The sequence below is a fragment of the Choristoneura fumiferana genome, chromosome 18 (genome assembly GCF_025370935.1).
Source record: "Choristoneura fumiferana chromosome 18, NRCan_CFum_1, whole genome shotgun sequence".
Lineage (NCBI taxonomy): Eukaryota > Metazoa > Arthropoda > Insecta > Lepidoptera > Tortricidae > Choristoneura > Choristoneura fumiferana.
Window position 1 is genome coordinate 10034162 of NC_133489.1, and position 22561 is coordinate 10056722.

General features: G+C 36.2%; 1 protein-coding gene across 10 annotated transcripts in view; it reads right to left on the bottom strand.

Moving 5' to 3' along the window:
- Window positions 1–22561, bottom strand: part of dcma (decima) — a 182943-nt gene that overhangs the window by 14160 nt on the left and 146222 nt on the right. Inside the window, exons 1-3 of one of the 10 annotated variants that reach the window (XM_074101515.1) lie at window positions 20687–20841; window positions 18278–18421; window positions 16914–17147 (exon numbers count right to left, since the gene is read on the bottom strand). The exons of 2 other annotated variants lie outside the window; for them this stretch is intronic. In XM_074101515.1, the coding sequence (XP_073957616.1) occupies window positions 16914–16973 (60 nt within the window). In that variant the 5' untranslated portion in view covers window positions 16974–17147; window positions 18278–18421; window positions 20687–20841. Of the gene's footprint in view, window positions 1–16913; window positions 17148–18277; window positions 20576–20611; window positions 20842–22561 lie in introns of those variants that run through there. 7 more of the 10 variants (XM_074101513.1, XM_074101519.1, XM_074101511.1 and 4 more) reach the window with 7 other exon arrangements.

Genomic DNA, 22561 nt, shown 5'->3' on the forward strand with positions numbered 1-22561 from the left:
ATTTATATTATTCTTCTTCTTATTTGTGCCCAGCAGTGGGACGTAATGTAGGCTGAGTTAAAATCGCGAAAGTTTGAAACCATTACAACGGATATTGTTGTTGTTTTTGTTACTACTACACTACATGCAACAGCAAGTTTTATATTTAAAAAACGGTTAAGTGCGATTCGAGGGCCAGCATCTGATTTGTGTCGGGTGTTAAAAGCCACAACGATGAAGCTAAGATAATGAAACCTCCTTTTAGGGTTTAGATATTGGCAAACACTTCGCTTAGTCTACCTGTAACAGAAACCACTCCTGAATCGAAACCTGAAGAGGTAATGAGAGCTACTTTAATATCCCGCAACGGATCCAAATACCACTCTCCGAAAATATCGAAGTTCAAACGAATCGAGTGTAAATATTACGCTCCAATCACTTTACCCATTCGAGACCCTTTTAAACAAAGAATTAGTAGACAAGAGAAAGAGTAAGATTAATTCGAGCAAATTTTAGACTGCGTACAAGGTTTTACGTTTTGTTAATTGTTTATTCGAAATTGGTTCTGAGCCCTAAAGTAAAGGTCAAGTTTAAACTAACACTAAAACTATACCCTGTCTAAGCATTGTTGTCATCAAAATACGAGCTCTCCTGGGTGACTGGCCGCACTAGGGTATCACTTAGCGATTGCTCTAGTTTGATAATCGCATACGATTAAGTTTGATCGCTTATTTTACTTAGTAATCGCGTTCGGCGTCAGTTGGGTGACGCCACATTGAAATCAATAATAGGTAGTTTGTTCAAAATTTGGTCGGTGACTTTCATTTCTCCAATATTAACAAAAATGATAAGTAAGATCTCTTTTTAGGGTTCCGTAGTCAACTAGGAACCCTTATAGCTTCGCTATGTCTGTCCGTCTGTCTGTCTGTCTGTCCGTCCGCGGCTAAGCTCAGAGACCGTTTGTACTAAAAAGCTGTAATTTGGCATGAATATACCTACATATCAGTCACGCCGGCAGTGGTAAAAAAAGTTATAGGGTAGGTACCTTCCATAGACGTAAAGTGGGGGTGATTTTTTTTCTCAACTAATCCTTTAGTGTAGGGTATCGTTGGATAGGTCTTTTCAAACCATTGGGGGTTGCCAAGACTATTTTTATTAACCCTCGACACAAAAAGAGGGGTGTTATAAGTTTGACCGCTATGTGTGTCTGTGTGTGTCTCTGTGTCTGTGTGTCAGACTATGGCACCGTAGCTCTTAAACGGGTGGACCGATTTGAATGCGGTTTTTTTATTTGAAGGCAGGTGGTTTTCTAGCGATGGTTCTTAGACATGTTTTATCAAGTCGGGGGTTTTCCAACTTTTTGTTGCTTAGGTTATAGTTACAATGCCAATCAACCGAGTAAGTCCTTTGCCATTTTGTTAAGCTCGGTTTCGACCTGCTAGAAAATATCGTGTAAAGCCACAGTTTGCAGTGGTCAATAGATGGCCGCAATGTAATGCAACTTGCACGATTTGTCTTGCAGTGCAGGTCTATCTATACTGGGCTTTATGACAGTTCCTACGTCAAAATGAAAACAATAAAACTGTATGTTACATTAACTTCAAAGTGAAATGTTCTTTTATGAGACATGAGACATTGAACCTTAGGGTTGTAGGTACATTTTTTGGTTGTCTATATGTCAGCGGCCGATCGTAAAATCCGCCAGATCACGAAATTCCTAGGCATATCGTGAAATGGCACCATTTCTTGATATGCCTAGAAGTTGGCCAGGCATAGATTAGATTAATTATTTATTCATTCAGTATAAAATTACATCATAGTTGGTACATGTCAAAGTTATGACAATTTATACTGAAATTGTCAAGAATAGGTACACAAAACATTAAACTGAAAACAATTGAATGTCACAAAATGTTAAAGTTGAATAAAATAATAAAAAAAGCAATAAAACAATTAAAATTCAAAACAGGTTCTCATAAAATTAAAATTAAATTAAAATTACAATAATGTTAGGGGATCGTCCAATTAAAATTCATAAAATAATTTGAATATAAAAATAGCAAGTAAAAACTGAAAAAAATAAAAAATGAAATAAACAATATTGAAAAGAATCAGAAGTCATATCACGATGTGCCTGAGAAACTATACGGCAGATCGATTAGAGCAACGCATTCGTTGATATTCCTATCTCTATACCGGACACATCGTGATATGCCGAAAAAATGAAAAATGTAGGTACGACGAGCGAAGCGAGGAGTGCTTAGTATGAGCGAGCGAAGCGAGCGTGCCCCGGCAGCGGCCGGCGAAGTGCCAGAGCCGATATGGCGGCGTTTCATGATATGCCTAGGAATTTCATGATCTGCCTAAACGGCAATGGCCAAATCACGAAATGGCGGTGTTTCATGATATGCCTAGGAATTTCATGATCTGCCTAAACGTCCTAGGCAAATCGTTAAACGGTGAGTTTTTAACGATATGGCGGCTTTCCTAGCCAATTCATGAAATGGCGCCATTTTACGATATGCCTAGGAATTTCGTGATCTGGCGGATTTTACGATCGGCCGCCGACATATATACAGTGTTAAAAAAATCGGAACTCGAGAAGTTTTAGTGCGAACAGTTGGATGCGCATGTTGGTTGAAACTTAACTCAGGGTTTAAGAGTTACGTGAAGTTAAGTTAGCGATAGCGTCCATTACTATGTATACCGTCGCGTGTCGGTGCCAACCTAACTTAAATAGATCATAATAAATATTTACATTATTTATTAATATACATTTTATCGTTTACTTTGATGTTGAATGAACAGAATCCATATAAATATTCATCACCATGTTTTTGGAGCCTCGTACTCGTATACCGAATAAACGACATAAAAAACGTACAAAGAGTTTTCTTTTCATTATTCCACTTGACTTTATCCGATTCAGTACTCTGTTTGCGAAATATTCAACTTATAAGTGCTAATTTTCATTAAAATCCAGCGTCCCCCCCCCGCTAAAATTTAAACTGTTGGGTGGAAAAAATTGAAAAAATTCAGAATGGTAGTAAATAATGGATATATTAGCAGCTTAAGGTATAAAATATACCTAAACTTAGAAGATTCCGTACACAATACGAAATCCTAAGAAAAATATCACTTAATTTTTTCGTAATGGCCCTAGGAACCCTATCTTGGGCGTGTTCGACACGCTCTTGGCCGGTTTTTTATAGATTCGTTAAGTTATCATTTAGCTTTATTATGGCATTATTATACTACGAATTAAGTCAATTTATAAGTCCTTTCCTCACTTCCCGCTTTAAGGTTGGTCCTACTATATTTTTTGCACGTCACTGTAGAACTTCCTTTCTCAACTAAAAGTAATTTCTTGTCGCATATTTTTGCTCTCTCTCTAACCGTAATAATTAATTCAATTGGCGACTGCAAATCGCCTGTATGGTTCAGGCTTAAAAATTAAATCGTTAAACCTAGATTAAGATTGACAGTTCCATACATTATGACACTATTTAAACCTGAGTTAGTTGTTAGCTCCACAGTTAAAACTTAACGCTGGTACGCGGAGGGCACCGTAGTGTAATAATTTATTTGACTAAGTTATGATAATGTTGACCCACAAAACTGGATTAAAGCGACTAGATAGAGCAAAAACTATGTGACTCTCATGTCGATGTGTGTATGAGATTGGTTATACTATACCATCCATTACACGATACGGCAACCCCGCAATTCGGGCCGCTACTTTCGAACCCAGTCTTGGTAAGGCTGAATTATAAATATGACTTGGTTCATCGAGCAATTTCCTCCACTTTGCAAAGGACAAAACGATTTCTGCGCTGAACTTAAAAGTTTATAAACTTCAGCATTTGTTCTAAACCATGTTGTAACGTCAGATTAAAAGTTTCTATCTTAAATCTCAATAACTTTGAAAACAAAATTATTGTAATTTAAATCTACTTTAGGCCAAAGACATAGTTCAGACTTAATAACCGTTAGATTAATGAGATTATTATTATTAAGTACCGTTATATTAATTACCGTGAAAAAGAGCTGTAAGGTACATCTAGTCGTCTATATATTAAGGTGAGACCATTTTTCTTATCTCATCATGATGTAATCAAGTAACTACATTTCAATAGAATCTGACATTTTTTTAGACATTTAGGACACCCTAAGGTGGGCACACTTAATTAAGTATATCCCTCTTGATGTGATTATAATCTAAAAGGAATAAAAAAAGAATACTAGTCACATGAGTTTGAGTTTGACATCACCAAAACACACAAGGCAACCCGGTGTTCATATACCTAAGTTGGCTGGAAGTTTCTACAGGATTGTCAGATTCTATTGAAATAGAGTTGAGTGACACTCGTGAATGAAAGCAATGAAGTTTATTTTTCTTAGACACACACTGACAGCTGTCAAACTTATTGGTTTCATTTCAGTAACTTCAGGGCCGAACTAATGTAACGGTAGTCAGTGTAGTCAACGTCTCATAAATATTATGTAAGTTACTAAGACGTCAAAAATATCTATCCTTTATATCACGAATCATAAGGTCCATGTACACGTAAATTTAACGCTGTGGCTGTATAGACATTTATGCCCTCGACTGTACTGTACATACTACATCACGGTCAATATTCAGCGTGTTTTCGACATTTTTTTCTTATTACCTACCATCTTAGCGAATTCATTAATACAGAAGATGCGCAGGGTTCACTTTGTACAAAAACTAATAGTACTACATTGTGTCTTAAGGGTGGTAAATAAGGAATTACGAACGAGAGTCTATTAGAAGCCCGAAGTCGAAGACTGAGCTTTAATGAGTTGTTGTTCGTAATTCTAGTACCGCCCGTGCCACTTACAATGTTTTTCATCACATTTGCGAGTAAAATTTTATATTTCTAAAAGAAAAAATATAATTCTTCCAAATATTGGCTATACTTTGGCAGCGCCGCACTCTCCCCCTTCCTCCCGCAGCATGCGCTGCAGCGTGCGTGTGCGTGTAGTCCTGCAGCAGCGCGCGCACGGCACAGCAGTATCAGTATTGACTCATTTACCGACCTTAGGCTTCATGACAAGAAAATTAGTACGAGCAATGACTCATTTACCGACCACGGGTTTCATGACAAGCAGATTAAGGTCGAGGGTTTTATTTGGGGGGTTGCAACCAAGGTAGCCTGCATGTTATGACACTGTTTACGAGCAAGTGTGATGAAAAAATAGTAGCGATGCTTAATCTAGATTGATCGCAGTTGTGGTAATGATGTTTAAATGAGCGGTCAAAACGCTTGAACCCAGCCCGTGCCACCTGTGCTTATGATCGTATTAATAAAATTTACCCAAGTACTGTAGCTTAAATAAATACTATAATATTTAAAAAAAAATATTAATTATTAATAATATAATAAAAATATCAAATATTAATTATTGATAATATATTCATTATAACTAAAAATTTTAATTGTAAGTTACTCACTAAAATTCACTAAATACTGTACGTCCGAAATGGATATACTGATGATACTATTTAAATTGTAACAAAACGTGATTCTTTGTGAAAATAAGCTTCAGTAAAAAAGCAGTTCTGTACAAGTACAAGGCATTAAAGAATCCTACTTCAAAATCGGGCATTGTACTATGAATTATTTTTCCTCTCACATTACCGGCCCATGAAGTTGGTTTTGTGCAAGGAATAAAAATCCTTTTACAAAAACGGTTTTAGAGTAGGAATTATTTGTCCTCTCCCAGTGCTGGTAATGGAAGTTAGTTATGTACGGGGAACAAAGGTACCCTTTCACTTATCCATTTTAGTAATATCTTATAATTGTACCTACAAGTTATTGACACTAAATTATTCTATAATATTATATATTTTGTAGATTTGTGTATGATATATTAGGTATTTGAAGCATTTTATTGTAGCTTCCACTATCTATTTTAACTTTTAAACTCACTTTTTGCCTCGCTGGTAATGCGTATGGAGAAGCTAGGGCCACTAATTACTCGAGCCGCCACGCCGCAAACACTAACCATAGGAATTGATTTATGGATAAATCCCGCTTTCATTTTGAGCGCTCGTGAACAACGCGATTTCACTTTATAAGTACAAATCGAATTCACCCGTATGAAATGTGTCATTTTTGCGTTTATAAGAGTCTAATACGGTTATAAGCATTACGTGGCCATGGGAGTAGTCCGACTACTTGGAATTGTGAAGTAATAAATTGATGAGTTTGGGTCACGATAGTTATTTGTGCAACAAGAGAGCAAAGTTGTTTTTTGTTGCGAGTGTTGATTTTGAATCCCGAGTAAGCGAAGGATTCTATAATTGAATCACGAGCGTGAGCGAGTGATTCTAGGTTAGAATCCTAAGAGCAGCAAGGGATTCAAACACACGAGATGCTAAAAAACTTTGGTCTCGTGTGACACATACAATTTTTCACCTCAGCATCGAGAACATAATTTAAATGTAACATGAGAATAAAACCACATATACCTACCTGTTAACAAAACAAACACATTTTTTTAAATATAATCCGATAATTAAGAAACAAATATAATAATCACATTTAAAACCATAACAAAAGTCCAGTAGGTACAATATCTCATACTCATAACATGCATTGTAATTTGAACTTAAAACTTCTTGTAAAATATGTCATACTTATTTTTTAATACTGCAAAAAGCCTCATCTTGGGGTCATTAAAAAGGTTGAACAATAAACGTGTTATTTATTATAAATGTTATTAAACCTTTAAATATGATTTTATTAAGATTTCTATTACAGATTTGTTACAAATTAAACAAATATTTATTCCAACTGTAGAGGCAGTATACGGTAATTCTTCAATAAAAAAAAAACAAGAGAAGCGGGTTTGATGCAACGAAAAAAAAATCGGAAAAATTTACATTTTGGAAATATTTCGTTGTTATGTAATTTGTTAGGTACCTATAGATATGTTTTTAATACCATTTAATTTAAGATTGTAATCAACACATTTGATCCTATCTAGCATTTTTCGTGTTGAAGTGAAATGACAGATCAAACTAAAGTTCAAATATTTGGAATTCAGTGAGTAGACCCAACACTGTGTACTCAGAATTTAAAAAAAATAGTTAAAAAGTTACTTTGTCTTACGGAGTGAGCAAAATGCAATTTTGCTCACTGATTTCTCATAGCAAAACCTGTATGTTTGAGGTGCTGAGGTGAAAAGCTTATTTTCTTCTTTTTAGAGCACTTAGCAGTAAATTATTGTTTTTTAAAAATAAAAATAAAATATTTTCAGATAGCTTTTATGTAACACTAGCGTTTACCCGCGGCTTCGCACGCGTAAATCATTAGATAGAGCAGTTGAATTGAAATTCCGGGATTTTATTAAATTCTCGTGGGAATTCCCTAAAATTACATCGTGGTTTTCATTGAAGCAATATTATAACAACCATGCCAAATTTCATGACTAAATCCAGCGGTTGTTATTTCGAGATTTTATCCCTATCCCGTGGAAATATCGGGATAAAAAGTAATCTATGTGTTATTCCAGATGTCCAGCTATATTTCATGACTCTAAGCCCAGCGGTTATTATTTCGAGATTTTATCCCTATCCCATGGGAATAGCGGGACAAAAAGTAACCTATGTTTTATTTCAGATGTCCAGCTATCTACATACCAAATTTCATGACTCTAAGCCCAACGGTTATTAGTTGGAAATTGTATCCCTATCCCGTGGGAATATCGAGATAAAAAGTAGCCTATGTGTTATTCCAGACGTCCAGCAACCTACATACTAAATTTCATGAATCTAAGCCCAGCGTTTGTTATTTCAAGATTTTATCCCTATCCCAGCCGTTTCAGCGTGAAGAAGTAACAAACATACTCACTCCCTCACTAAAACTTTCATATTTATAATATTAGTAGGATAATTTTGCATAACTTTGAAAAGAAACTTATATCGTTGTGATCTCTGATCGAGGCGATCGCATAGTTTGTTTTAGGCATCGCATACCAGCTTCCACCGATATAACAGAGAACAAATAAATTAAATGATACACAGGACTAGAAAATGTAACCAAATCTAATGTTTGGTCCTGTCTAAATCTAAGGTCTGGTATATATGTCCTACTGCTGGGCACAGGCCTCCTCTAAATTAAAGGATTTGGACCGTAGTTCCCACCCAGTGCTGGTTAAGAACTTTGAGTTACATCGCAGGTTTGTGCAGGTTTCTTCACAATGTTATCCTTCAACATAAAGTAGAAAATCGTAAATAGTCCGTAAAACAAAGGCAACAAAGTTGTTTAATTCCGTCAGCTTCATAAACGCCCTAGGATTTGTTAGAAAGTCTGGATGAAGGAAATTTTGTACCTAGGTTCTCACGTTACACTACGAGTAATTAGGTAAGGGTTTGCAGAAAATCGTAGAAGGTTACAATAATTATTTAGATTAACTATTGTAGGAACACACAACGCCCTGGTGTCCGAACTAGATCTGATTAATTGATTATTTAGGTAGTGGTGTTATTATTTCACATTATTACAAATGAGTCAAGGTTTTGGACGCACGTGTAGGTAAATTGTTGTTACACAACGATTATTGTATTGTATTTTATTGTACATAAAACATATAAAAAAATAAGAGTTTAAATCGAGAAGCCGTTTTCGTACTCAATGAAATATACATTTATATTTAAAATAATGTACTAATTATTACTATCAGATTCTACTCAAGCGATGTGAATTTATCTGAAATAAAATTATTTATTTATTCATTGTACTTACAGTGGGAAGCGTTCCTTTGCGTGTAATTTGAAAATAACTAAGGGTAACACCACAAGCCCAAGTCCAGTAAATAAAAAAAAGTAACGCTTCTGTAAAACATATTCTTTGGCATTATGCGAGCGTTCGTTTCAAGGGTGGACATAATAACAAACGAAAAATTCGTAACAAACGTCCAACCACTTATCATCAACCCGGTCAATTTATCATGGCGCCTCTAAATCGAGTGCTGTAGAGGAAATAGGTATTTTTTTGTAACATAACGGATCAGTCAATTTCAATCGACATGTCTACTCGTTTTTATGCCTTCGTAACGAAAATACCTATTGCGTGCGACTGATATATGGGGAACATTTATACGTGTCGGCACAACCGAATAGGATTTGTTGTATTGTTAGGGATTTGCAATTAAATTCGAATGGATGATCCTTGATTTTATATGGGTGTAATATGGTTACAATAAATACCTCATAGAATATAATTTATATGGTGATTTGTTTACTATTTATATGTGTTTATGTCAATAATCTTGCAGGTATAGCACATTCTTTGACATAGCTCGAAGAATGTGCAAGTTGAAGTTGCAATGGACGGGTCGCATCGCTTGAAGAATAGAAGATAACCGTTGGGGGAGAAAGGATGGCGATTACGAACCGGAAGACTACTCTCACTACGTGGAGTGACGAAATCGCTTGAGTTGCAGGCAACCGGTGGATGCAAGTGGCGAGTTGTCGTTAATTGTGGCGTTATTCAACAGTGGACGTCTTCCATATAATGATGATCACTAACGTAAATCCAACGTCAAATTTAATAAAAAAAAAACACATCAAAAAGTCTTCTGCAGCTTCACAAGAAGTTAGTAACTGGTTATTTTCTTTTTTTTACATGAAACTGTCCCTGATTGATTCCTCACTCTAGCCTGTGGTGTTTACGATATATTAAGATAGTGCTGCAGAGCACGTGACATAAACTCGGCTACATCTACGAAACGGCCGCGGCGAGATAGAATTTTCTATGTGGGTTCGGGCTAACCTAATGGAATAAGCTCCGCACGTTGTTACGGTAATTTGTTGATTTGTACACTTGGGTGTATGGAGTGATACATTACTTAATATATTACATAAATATTTTACGCCAGATTTCCGAACGGACGCGCGCTGCCGCTGCGGCCATGTACGGCTTTACAGCTCCAAAATATTGATGGAATTACCGCTTCCGTATAGGTAAGTATTTGTTTACTGTAAAAAATAAACACGTGTCGTTCAATGATGTCCTAAGAGTGTTATTTATTCACTGTAACAACCAACGCGCTATAAAAAGATCAGAATGTGATACGAGTATGATGTTTGTAACTAATACGTAGTTTTAAGATTTTAATATGATGTATATATGTATGTAAACTCTTTATTGTACAAAAGAAAAAAAACAAAAATACAAAAAATAAATCGAAAAAAAATTAAAAAAATATTTATTCGTTCACTTAGTACTAATTTTACAATGCGCTGGTGTCCCCTTTTTAAGTAAATGAAATACCTGAGGGACACCGTTTTTCCATATACAGTATCGAGTAGTACAACCGTGGTAAGTAGAGAGGTAAGATAAGATAAGATAACCTAAAAGAAATAAGAAAAAAGGCAGCGATAATATCAGGTACATAGTTTTGCATTGAATGAATATGTCTATCAAAGTGGCTATAAATCCTCTTTATAAAGTAAATAAAACACATTTGTATGTCATAATATAAGTTACAAATATAAATCATTTATTTCGGACTTCGAATCCATAGTGCATGTAGTTTTTAGTAATTAAATGTTTAACCGAATATTCAAAATAGACTTTTATAATATTAATATATGTATTCACTGCTGAACAGAATGCTGACGCCTGACGCAATATTGTCAATGTAAATTGAATAAAATAGGTTCAGAGAACTTTGCGGTAACTCTTCAGTTCCAAGTATTTCCGCGGCAAAAAATCTGTCGAAGTTATGAACTCATTTACCTACTTAGTTTTTTAATATAAATGTCAAACAAATGACATGGCCAGAAGGAAAACGCTATACAAAAGTTGCGTGATGCCTGTTTCCTAAAGTGCTCATTATATTCGCGTCTATTTCTTTAACCTACTTTGTACTGGCTACATTTAATTTATTTCGGTGGGACCTGCCAAGAGCCGGGCAGTATCAAAAAAGTTAGAGAAGGCGTTTTTAGCCTGCGAAATGATTTAGCGATTTGTTTTTGTTGCGTACGATGGATTAATCTTGCAAAATTAATCTTGGTTAGGTATTATTTTACTTGTCATTAAATAATACATAATGTACGATGAAGTTACATCAGGAAAATATATTAGAAGTAGTTTTATAGAGGGCAGTTGCATGCATCATATACTTATTAATAATACTGACACAAAAGTAAATAATAATCTTCAAAACTGAGTCTATTAATTTTCTACTGATTGCACACTAGGTCGAGCTAATTACAATATTTAGTTTTTTTGTACCTATTTTTAGTGATTAAGGAAATTGATATAATTTTTGTTTCGACAAATTTATGTTCTGCCAAGTTTCTTGCGGCGCATTCTTATTGTTAACTTGACACTAGCAAAAGTTAACATTTTAACGCTTATTTTTCAAACGGAACCCTAAATCGAAAAATGGACTTTGGGTTTCTTTTAAAAAAAAACCTATCCAACGATACCCCACATTATGGGTATAGGTACTTGTATAACAACCAGGGGTTCAAGGTACCGTTAAAAAATGAAGATATTTCATTTTGTCTGCGTGGTTAATTTATATTTAGTCATGCAAAATTGGCAATTTCTAGTAACCTTACATTTTCCAAGCTAATTCACGAAGAGTCATCGGACAGGCAGACAGACAGACGGTTGGACATAGCGAAACTATAAGGTTCCGTACTTTAAAATATATGTAAAAGAGCCCTTTTAAATATGATTGAGGTGTTATTTCATTTGTTATTATGGTTAGGGTGATGTTTACAATGTATGAAATCATGATGAGGAATTTGACCTACTGGTTGTACTTGTACTTGTATGTAACAAACTGAAATATATAAAATGTGTATAATTGAGTCTGAGGAAGGTCGTAAGTAATAAAATACGTCTTTAAAACTGTTATTCTGAGGAAGATTTAATTGATAAATATCGAAATAACTTTTCATATATATTTTATGCACGATAGAGATAAAATTAAACTTAGTGAACATTCACCATTATTCTGCTATAATAGAAATTCAACTTAATCTGAGGTACTCTAGAGAAACTATGGGTAAAAGATTTAAACTAAAATAAATTGAAAGTAATCAGTCTTACTATAACTTTACGCATAATTTAACCAACGATCGTGGCAATTACTTAAGCTTCATAAGATTCACAGAACTATTCTAAAGTAATTTAAATAATAAATGTGTTTTCTCCTGAGCTGCTGGTCTTAGCAACAGCGGTCACACACAATGTGACCCGGTCCTTAGGCTTGCGTGTCCGACGCTGGAATGTCTCATAATTTTCTCGAAGGCACGTCGTTTGCTAAATAATGTGTCACTAAACCTGCGGAATATTGTTTTACCAAAATCAACAGCACTGTCTAGGTAAACGGACGCGAAAATATTCCTAGGGAATGGTTATTATTAGTTTGAGTTAGGTATTACGGAAATAACACGCATTCGGTTTTTGATATTGAGCATTTTCAATTTCTTATCAATTATGTCTTCCGATAAAGGAACTTCATAAATAGAGCCTTATAATGTAGGTGTACATATAAATAATGGAAAGGTTAGTGACATTTTTATAGCCATAAATGGCATCTCTATAGAACTTTCTGAGGGAAAACAGCGGTTTAAAAGTAAACAGGGCGGGTACTTAAATCGTAAATGGTACGAGAGATCTTATCTGTATTACCTTACTTCCTACCTTTTTTTTCAAAAGTTAAATGTAATATCATCGAGACCGCCGTTCTTAGAAATAAAAGTTGTACCACACCACCAGTCAATCATAAGTTCCGTTTGAAATTTTCCAAGTTACTTGCTAACTTTTCTTCTTCGTAAAATTATGAGAACTTTATATTGGGAAACCAATTCCAATCTCCGTGTTCCAAGCAGGTAAACGTATTATATAGCAAACAAGTTATACGGAGAAGCCTTCACGGGGTCTAGAGGTTATAAAGGAGAGAGATCGTAAATCTTCTGTTGACTATTTGAAAATTTAAGGCCGCTCGGCTCAGCCAGCGTAGAGTGGCGAGATTAACAAGATGAAGGTACTCTATCTGCCTCCAGTTGACAAACGAAAAGTTAACCGACGTGTGTGATAATACGCGGGCACTTAGCCCAATGAAATTCTACATTAAATATTAAATTGACGTTTGTCTCTTGCGGGAAGTACTTAAAATTATCTAATTGTTATTTGAGCTTCCGGGTTAAGTCAAATGTTTGAGTTATGCATATGTAATATTAATCAATGTTACCTATTATGACGTGACTTATTAATGTATCACAGTCATAACTTTATTCAAATATTTCGAGTAGTCCTAGATTTAAGTGATAGTTTACCTTTTATTATATAGAACATAGCTATTTTAGTTAGTTATTAAAATTAAGATCAGGTATAATTAATTTACATTAATTATTTAATTAACAGGTATTTGCTTTAAGCAAAGAGAGATACTCTTAGTAAAGAGTAATACTCTTCATTACAACAAATGAGTAGGTAATTAACTATGACAAGGAATGATTAAACACCTACAATCTATATTAATCTTAATTATCGGCTTGTTCAGCTTTTGTGACCGATCAAGTGCGGCAATTACTGGTTGTGCAGTGTTTGGTGTTTTTTTTAATTAGATTCCTACTCTATTGATCAATTCCTTGTATGGGTAGAAAGATAAGTTAAGTAGGGGTTGTGGGACTTGTGGGCATCAAAATAATATACCTAAGTCATTTAGCTCTATATAGGTTTATCTCAGGGCCAATAGTAATTAAACTACAAATAGCTTTGCTCTATGTACATTTCTCTATACAAACTCATCACAAAATGTAAATGTACAGTCGAGTTCATAAGCTTATCTGCAAAAATTTGATCAAAATATCTGAACACGACTAACGACGGCGACCGACGGCGTAGAAGCGTGTTCAGATATTTTTAATCAAATTTTTGCTGATAAGTTTGTGAACTCGACTGTACCTACCTAGTTTCTAAATTAGAATTCCAACACGGCTCACTCTCAACGCACTCTCAACTCGCTGAAAAACAATAATTTCCCTGGTCTTAAACGAGCGTTCCCCGCAGATGACGCGCGGAGCCTTTTATCACCGCGTCCCGGGAGAAATCTTGCTATTTTGCAGGTATAAATAAATAATTGTTTGCGAAGTCACACCTCTATTGCTTGCGGAATTAAAACTACGTACAGATGAATTAAAATCATTGTCATTATATCAGCCGTAGGACGTCCACTGTTCAACATAGACCTCCCCCATAAACCCCAGTTGCTTCAGTTGGACTCCACCGTGAACCCGCGGTTTTAACCAGGCCATCCCTCTATCTCAGGGGTCGCCAAACTACAACCCGCGGCCAAGTCCAGCCCGCGAGTCCCTCTAATCCAGCCCGCGGAAAGAAAGCGGAACAGCCCACGGTCCAGCCCGCGATAGGGTCCGATTTTATACAGCTACAAGTAACTAGTAATTAGTTTTATAAGACTCGCCACTGACGGTAATTGGTCATAATCATAGATAGCCACTCATGAATATAATCAACACCAAGTGCGTTCCTTATGCGTTACTCGTATCTAGGTACCCCCTGCAGACTAAGTCTACTTAACTAATGTATTACCCCCATGACCAGCCAAAGTCTTGGCCCGCACGAATTACATTAAGTGCAGTGTGGCCCTTGAGTCAAAAAGTTTGAAGACCCATGGTCTATCTCGCTGGTAGTCGTCCTACACTGCGCTTGCCGATCCGCGGTTTCCATTTTAAGGACTTTTCGGCCCCAATGCCCCAATGCCCATTGCCACCTCACCGAGCTAATTCGCTTGGCTTGGCTTAAAGACGAATTGTAAGAAATAAACCGACAAGCACTTCGATGATTTTATCCGTCGAATATAATGTATGTTCCTGGCGTATTGATACCAGAAAGTATTTACTGCGTGTCAACTGACGCAAGTTGAGGTAAGAGATCTAATCAATTCACTTGCTAATTCGGTGCATTGGTGAAATGCACGACAAAAGGGAATTGCATAGCGGGGGATAATGTAGCCGACCGCGGCTTACCTGTGTGACGTGGTTTGAGGTCATTTCTCTTCATAGGATCACTACACCTATTGGGCACTTATAAACTAACACCTGATTCTGTCTCAACATCAGCCAGTTTGTCTGTTACTGTCTCAAGTTGTACTAGTATTGAACTGTATTATATAGTCGTGTGATGTAACCAAAGCGTTAGTCGTTCGTAAAACCTTCATCCCTTATCAGATTCATATTTCGTGATGGGCAGGTCATTTAATTTTATCATTTATTATAGGCAAATTTAATGACTTGCATTCACCAAGTTTGTTTAAAATAAATATTTAATTTACTATCATAATTTTTTACACCGGTAAAACACGTGATCTGATGGAACCGGTGTAAATTTATTTTATCATGAAATAGGATATCCCCAATCAAAATGCCTAGGAAAATTTTCACTATGTATCTAACTTGTTTTAATCAAATTATAAATACTGAATATCTTGTTAACATAGTGATATCGTAAACGTAATTAATGTTTTTTCAAAATATTGCTTTGTTTTGGTGTACTTGTAATTTGTATTGGCAATAACTATTTAAACATGATTTTATTTTCAAAGGTTGCTCATATTTTTTATTTTCCACGTGTTTTTCATAAAATAAATGTAAAATTTGATTAAATTTACACGTTTGTAGTGTAAGCTTAGAATGTGTTTGGTACTGGTTCCTATTCATTTTTTTGACTGTATGTTTGGGTAAGGTTGTATACTGTAGTTTTAAAGTATTACATTTGAAAAAGTGACTCTTGCCAAGTTTCTTGCTGCGCATTTTTCCTGGCAATGATGGTCTTTCCGAAAAGTTTAAAAAACCCATTGGGATTTACTGAATAAACGATTTGATTTGATTTGTTTAAAGTGAAAGACAACTTTTTCTTTACTGTTTTTTTTTGTATAGATTTTAGCTTGTAATAATTTTCTTAAATAAAATTGTTTTTTTTTTTTTTTTATTAATAATTTATTTTCAGATCTACCTATTCAGTCTTAATGTACCTACAACAAATTAAATGGACATGAAAGGATAAATTATTTCTTTATTACAAGACATTTAATAAAGAAGAACTAATTAAGAAAATTGTTAACCACAATTTTAACGAAAATCCGATCGCACATTAACCAGTATACGGATAAATACCACAATCAAGGGCTCGTTTCACGCACGCTTGACAATGGACGTATCACAAACGCTTCAGACGCTCGTCTGATTTCATTATACCGATTGCCTACTCGAAGCAGAAGTTAATTGGCTTTCCGAAAACTCTGGTGGGTACTTACGTAACCATTCGTACATCGTAATGGATATCAAGGGTACTTAGATCTGCTTTTGGTTAAGATTTTAATTAAATTTCATTCTCGTGTAACCTCGTTGGGTTCATTGACTTCAAAAAACAATTTTCTTAGCTAAATTTGACAAAATGAAAATATTAGACAAGAAATAATGCTACAAATTCGTGGAATTTACAAAGTAAATGTTCCATTCTTTTACTCGTATAGACTTTCATTTGGTTTGTTTAATTTTACTTTATTTGATACGCATAGTGTGGATACGTACCTATACTTTGCTAAACAAGGGAATTGTGCTAAAGGGTTTTGTAGTTTATGTCTGGTATAACCGTCAGTTTAATAAGGAGTTTATGAGTTGGTACACCTTGGGTGTATAAACAAGCGCGCTCTAAAAACATGCGTTTCAGAAATCAAGACACGCCGAATATACATACTACAAGCGGGCGTTGGAATAGTGTAGATACGAGTACACCAAGTTCGTATCCCTTGAATCTCAAAACACACGTTTCGGAATCGCGCGTTTAAAACCTACCATCTTTTAAAGGATGAATCAAGTAAAAATAAGTAAATGCCAATGATTAAAGGCAACTTACCGAGGACACAGATGGCTCCGGCTCGTTGTATGTGGAGAATGTCCGGATCGCGCCCGCCATGCCGCTGGCAACCTACATGCCGTGCACTGCGGTGCACTTCAACAAACACTATTCACTCGTCTTCCCTTATTAACTCAGAGTTTGGGTTCCCATTACATCTAATACAGACTAGTTCATATTTGAGATGAGTAAATTCATATTTTTCAGGTTAAAAAACCTCCACACTGCATTGCACTGGACATAGTTTTAACCCGTATGACTTAAGAGTTATGAAATTTTGTTGAGCATAGCGAAGTAAAAAGTAATTTATTAAAAAAAAAAAACTATTTTTTCTGTACAGCCTACTCCAGACAAATCGAGATGTCTCCCGAGACTGCAACCGCTTTTGAAACGATTTTAGAACCTCGAGTCGTGCAAGATCGTGACTAAAATGACTGCCTGATAAAGTACAAGGCGTAGGTAATTTCACCAGGTTAACTCGCGAATTAAGATCACCCCTGTGTGTGCATATTATAACTTGTTACACACTTGGGCTATATAATTGGTAGGTAGTATTTTGAGGTCACTACCGGGTGGCACTGCAAAAGCAGCCGCATACTTGGTGCATGACGGTGGTCTAGTGTGCGACAGGTTCAGCCACACCCCCAACTTGTGGGCTCGGTCGTCATATTCGAATGCATAGTGGTCCTTCGATAATGTTCCAGTAATCTCGGACGTAACTTATGACAGCCATCTGATTAGTCACCAACCGCGGTGGTCTAATATGCATGTCTTTAAGAATGTGCGGTCTTGGGCTACTGAAGGTTTTAAATTATTCCCAAACGAACATGGGGCTACATCCTGTTAGGACGGCGCCGAGGCTGGTGACAATTAATTTAATTAACTTCAAAAGTGTCTACTGAATATTTAGATTCTGAATATGAGCTGTTCATTTATTATTAAATTTCTGAATATGTATATTCTGAGTATGAACTTAATACCGAGAAGCATAAACTGTAGGTTTGACATTGTAATTTTTTGTTATAATTAGTTTTAAATTTTGCTTATTTTGATGTGAACCAAATTTAACTTTTTTGCGATTCTATACTGGTCTCGATCAGTGAATTTTATATTTTCACTAGCTTTTGCCCGCGGCTTCGCCCGCGTGGAATTCGGTTATCGCGCGCCGTTCCCTCGGGAACTGTGCATTTTTACGTAATAAAAAGTAGCCTATCTCACTCTCTGGCCCATAAACAATCTCTATGCCTAAAATCACGTCGATCCGTCGCTCCGTTTCGACGTGAAAGACGGACAAACATACACACTTTTTTTACTGCATTTATAATATAAGTCTGGATTTGATTTAGAATAATCAAAGTACTTACCTAAAATTTTGACGACCGGAAATCCAAGTGGTTAGAGAACCTGTCTAGGAAGCTTGAGGTTCCGAGTTCGATTCCCGGCCGGGATAGATATTTGTATGAATAATACGAATGTTTGCTCGCGGGTCTTGGATGTTTAATATGTATCTAAGTATGCATTTGTCTATATAAGTATGTTTATCCGTTGCCTAGTATCCATAGTACAAGCTTTGCTTAGTTTGGGACTAGGTCAATTGGTGTCAAGTGTCCCATGATATTTATTTAAATTAATAGGTACTGAAAGTTCAAATATGTTGACGATATGTTTGCAGTGCTATAACCACATGACACACTATTAAGTTATTTGTCAGAAATCGGAACATAAAGTTATTTCAGAGTGAAGGAGAAACTGAATTTTATCTCAGATTTTTGGCTGACATTGAGTTGGCAATATCTGTGACGACCACGATTCCAGAATTTTCCAAATCTTAAAATAGGTAAGTACTAAGATGCTAAGGTACAAATTAATTTTAGTAGGTACTAAAGAGCAATTAAAACGACTCAAGACAAATTTAATATATATTGATATGTAATAAAAACAGTACGTAGAGTAGATATTTACTTAGTCGAGGATTACTTAGGCTTCACGGACAAAGTAGTAGTCATAAAAGTTTCATTTTTGCTATGTTGCTATGTTAGTGAGATTTATAGCGTTCCAAGAAAGTTTGTGACGCTCTAAGCTCCTTTTGGATACTTTGAGCTTAGGCCGCAATGCCTTGGTAGATAAATACCTTTTATGGAAGTCCCTATTAAAAGAATTCGGTATCAAATTCTGCAGAAAATTTTTCGGCTAATGTCTTGGTTGAATCCGACTTTCACATATTATACCAGATAATTTCTTTTGAGATAGAAGCCCAAGTTATTGCTTGTTGAAGCTCTTGGCTCAAGAATCCTAAAGGGTAGACGCAAACTGAAGGGTAGCGTTATTATAATAATTCAGAAAAAGAATCTGTCAAACAAAAGGTAAACCATTTATTAAGACGCATTAATGGTAAAATTGTGTTTTTTTAGGGTTCCGGAGCCATAATGGCAAAAAGGGAACTCTTACAGTCTCGCCATGTCCGTCTGTCTGTCTGTCCGTCCGCGGCTTTGCTCAAGGACTATCAATGATAGAAAGCTGTAATTTTGCACGGATAATATGTAAAAAAAAAACTATGCCGACAAAATGGAACAATAAAAATTAAAAAAAATGTTTTTTTTAGGGTACCTCCTATAGACGTAAACTGGGGGTGTTTTTTTTTTCTCATCCATCCCTATGGCGTAGGGTATCGTTGGAAAGGTCTTTTAAAACCATTAGGGGCTTTGCGCGGTTTTTCGATTTTTCGATTCAGTGATTTGTTTGCGAAATATTCAACTTTAAAGTGCAAATTTTCATTAAAATCGAGCCCCCCCCTCCCCTTACTCTTAGCTTGTACGCTGTTTTTGATTTAGGCTGAAAAAGCCCTACTATTCCGTAGCTAATTAACGTAACTTCAACATAGTTTATTGACTTTTATTACGAAAAATTAAAACATTAAATAAATAAGCTTCATTTAAAATTCAAAAAAAGTATTTTTGTAAATGGATTTTTATTTTCATGATTTTTGCACACAGCACATTCAGCGTTGCGTTTCTTTACTACTCGTAACTTTACTTCGATACTTCCCGCCGACGGTTCAAAATGTACTTTCTCAAACATCTTTTCCATATGTTCCTTCATATTTTGTTATAACAATTTAATGAGGAGTCTGTGTGTCTGATCACGGTTTCAAACGAAGAGAACAAACAACGGCCACGTGTTGCTGTCGATCGGTATTTATTTTTTACCTGACTGCAAGGAGATTGTTAATATTTGAGAATCGATGGTCACTTCATATCGGCAGTAATTACTTTTTGAGATGGCATAATTAAGATTGCGAACATGATAGACTTTAGCTAAGGCTATATAGGATTAAAAGAAGTACTGCGAGTAATCTTGAATAGGTGCTAGGTAAAAAAATGTTAATAACTCCTGGTTCCGGTTTCATGAGCACAACACTTGTACTTAGTATAGGTCTATTAGTAACATCGTATAATGAGTTACTCGGCATCGTCCTATTCTGAGAAATGTAAATTAAACGAGTAAGTTTATTCATGCGTCCTGTCGGGCGGCATAATAAGTACTGGGATTAATTCAGTGGGCTGAGTAGCATAAGTCCTATTTATGTAAAATATTAAACAGTATATTATAAATGCAATTTAAATATAAATTAAGAGATCGCAAGTGAAAATGAAATAAATTAAATTAGCAGTGCCGGTGTATGAAAGTTTAACCTTTACCACATTTAAAGAAACAAAATAATCTACACTATTTTTCAAAAATACCAAGATCGTAATTAAAATTGGCTAGTCAACCGAAATTTTCACTTAGTTGTGATGTTTTTCCGGCGTGGCAAGTGTCGCGTGTTCGTAGCGCGTCTACGGGTCGCGCGATGCCGCGCGGTGTCGCGCGTTGCGTAGCGCGCGTCTCTCCCGACTGCCGCAGCGCTACGGCCGGCCGCCGCCGCCGGGCCGCGCACACCGCTCCCTAATGATTGACAAAATGCTTCACCTGTTTTCTAATTATAACATAAACGCACGAGTAACGATCAATTTAGTCATACGGTTGTTATTTCCTCAATTTGAAATGTGACTTCACTGATTGCAGCTAACCTGCTTGCTAGTGGCGTGGAGTAAACATTTTCGTTAGGCAACACGGAGAGCGCAAATTAGGAATGTCTTCAGATGCAATTCCTCGGAGTAAGTATACAAAATCTTTGCCATACTCACGAAAAATACGTTATGAAAAATGTGTAGACAATCCGGTGGAAATTCAGTTATTACGATGCCACGCCACTGCAGCTTACTATTATGAACTATATGTATGACTTATGAGGATACATTTTACAGAATGCAACCTTGAAAAGTAATTGAATAACATAAACAATGTTAAGAAGTAATTTCCTTATAGGAAAGGCAATTGGTAAGTCCAAGCTCTATTGTTCTATTATTAGAAGCAGGAAAAAGCTATGTAGTAAAAAACATGTATTGTAGGTACGTAAGAATGTACAAAGACAAATTAAAACTCAATTCGTTAACGTTAGATCCCGATAATATTTTATTTTATGTATTATAAATGCGAAAGTTAAAAGCCGTGGTGGCCTAGTAAAAGCCGTGGTGGCCTAGTGGTTTGACCTATCGCCTCTCAAACAGAGGGTCGTGGGTTCAAACCCCGGCTCGCACCTCTGAGTTTTTCGAAATTCATGTGCGGAATTACATTTGAAATTTACCACGAGCTTTGCGGTGAAGGAAAACATCGTGAGGAAACCTGCACAAACCTGCGAAGCAATTCAACGGTGCGTGTGAAGTTCCCAATCCGCACTGGGCCCGCGTGGGAACTATGGCCCAAGCCCTCTTGTTCTGAGAGGAGGCCTGTGCCCAGCAGTGGGACGTATATAGGCTGGGATGATGATTATAAATGCGAAAGTTAGAAAGACTGTTTGTTTATTTGTTTGTTACCTTATCACGTCTAAACAGCTGAACCGGATTAGATAAAATTAGGTACACAAATATTTTGAGTCCCGGGGAAGGACATAGGACAGTTTTTATTCCGGAAAAATGCACAATTCCCGCGGGATAGCGTTAACGAATTCTACGTGGACGGAGACGCAGGCAACAGCTAGTGTTGAATAATGTTAATTGCGTTTCGCAGGAATAATTTTATTTTTCAAACCGCGCAGCAACAAGTTAACCATATAAAAATAGCTTTGTGTTCTGTATGCCACCGGCAATTCATACGTGGCTTACCTAAACACATCCGTTTGAATTAACTCTTTGTTTAAACGCCGGCGGCATAAATCAGCCGGGTACCGATTTCAGATTCCTCTTGTTCTGGTGGGGTAATAAAAATATAAGGCGAGGGCGGGCGCGGTTCGGCCCCATCCATCTCGTTGGCATCTCGCGATGACAACTGAACCACCTGGCGGCCGCGACGCCAAACCGCAACCAGCTATTTCTTAACTAACTTTCTATGAATAGAAACAAAAACGAATAATTTTTATGAAGACTTGCGGAAAAGAAAAACAGGGGCATTTCATGATAAGTACATGATAAATATCAATACAAACGGCGGTATGTCAAACCAACGTTAAAAAACCCGCCAAGTGCGATTTGTACTGGCGCACCGAAGGTTCCGTACAAATTTGTAGGTAGGTATAACTAGTGCCATCCACGAAGACGCGTGATTTAGTC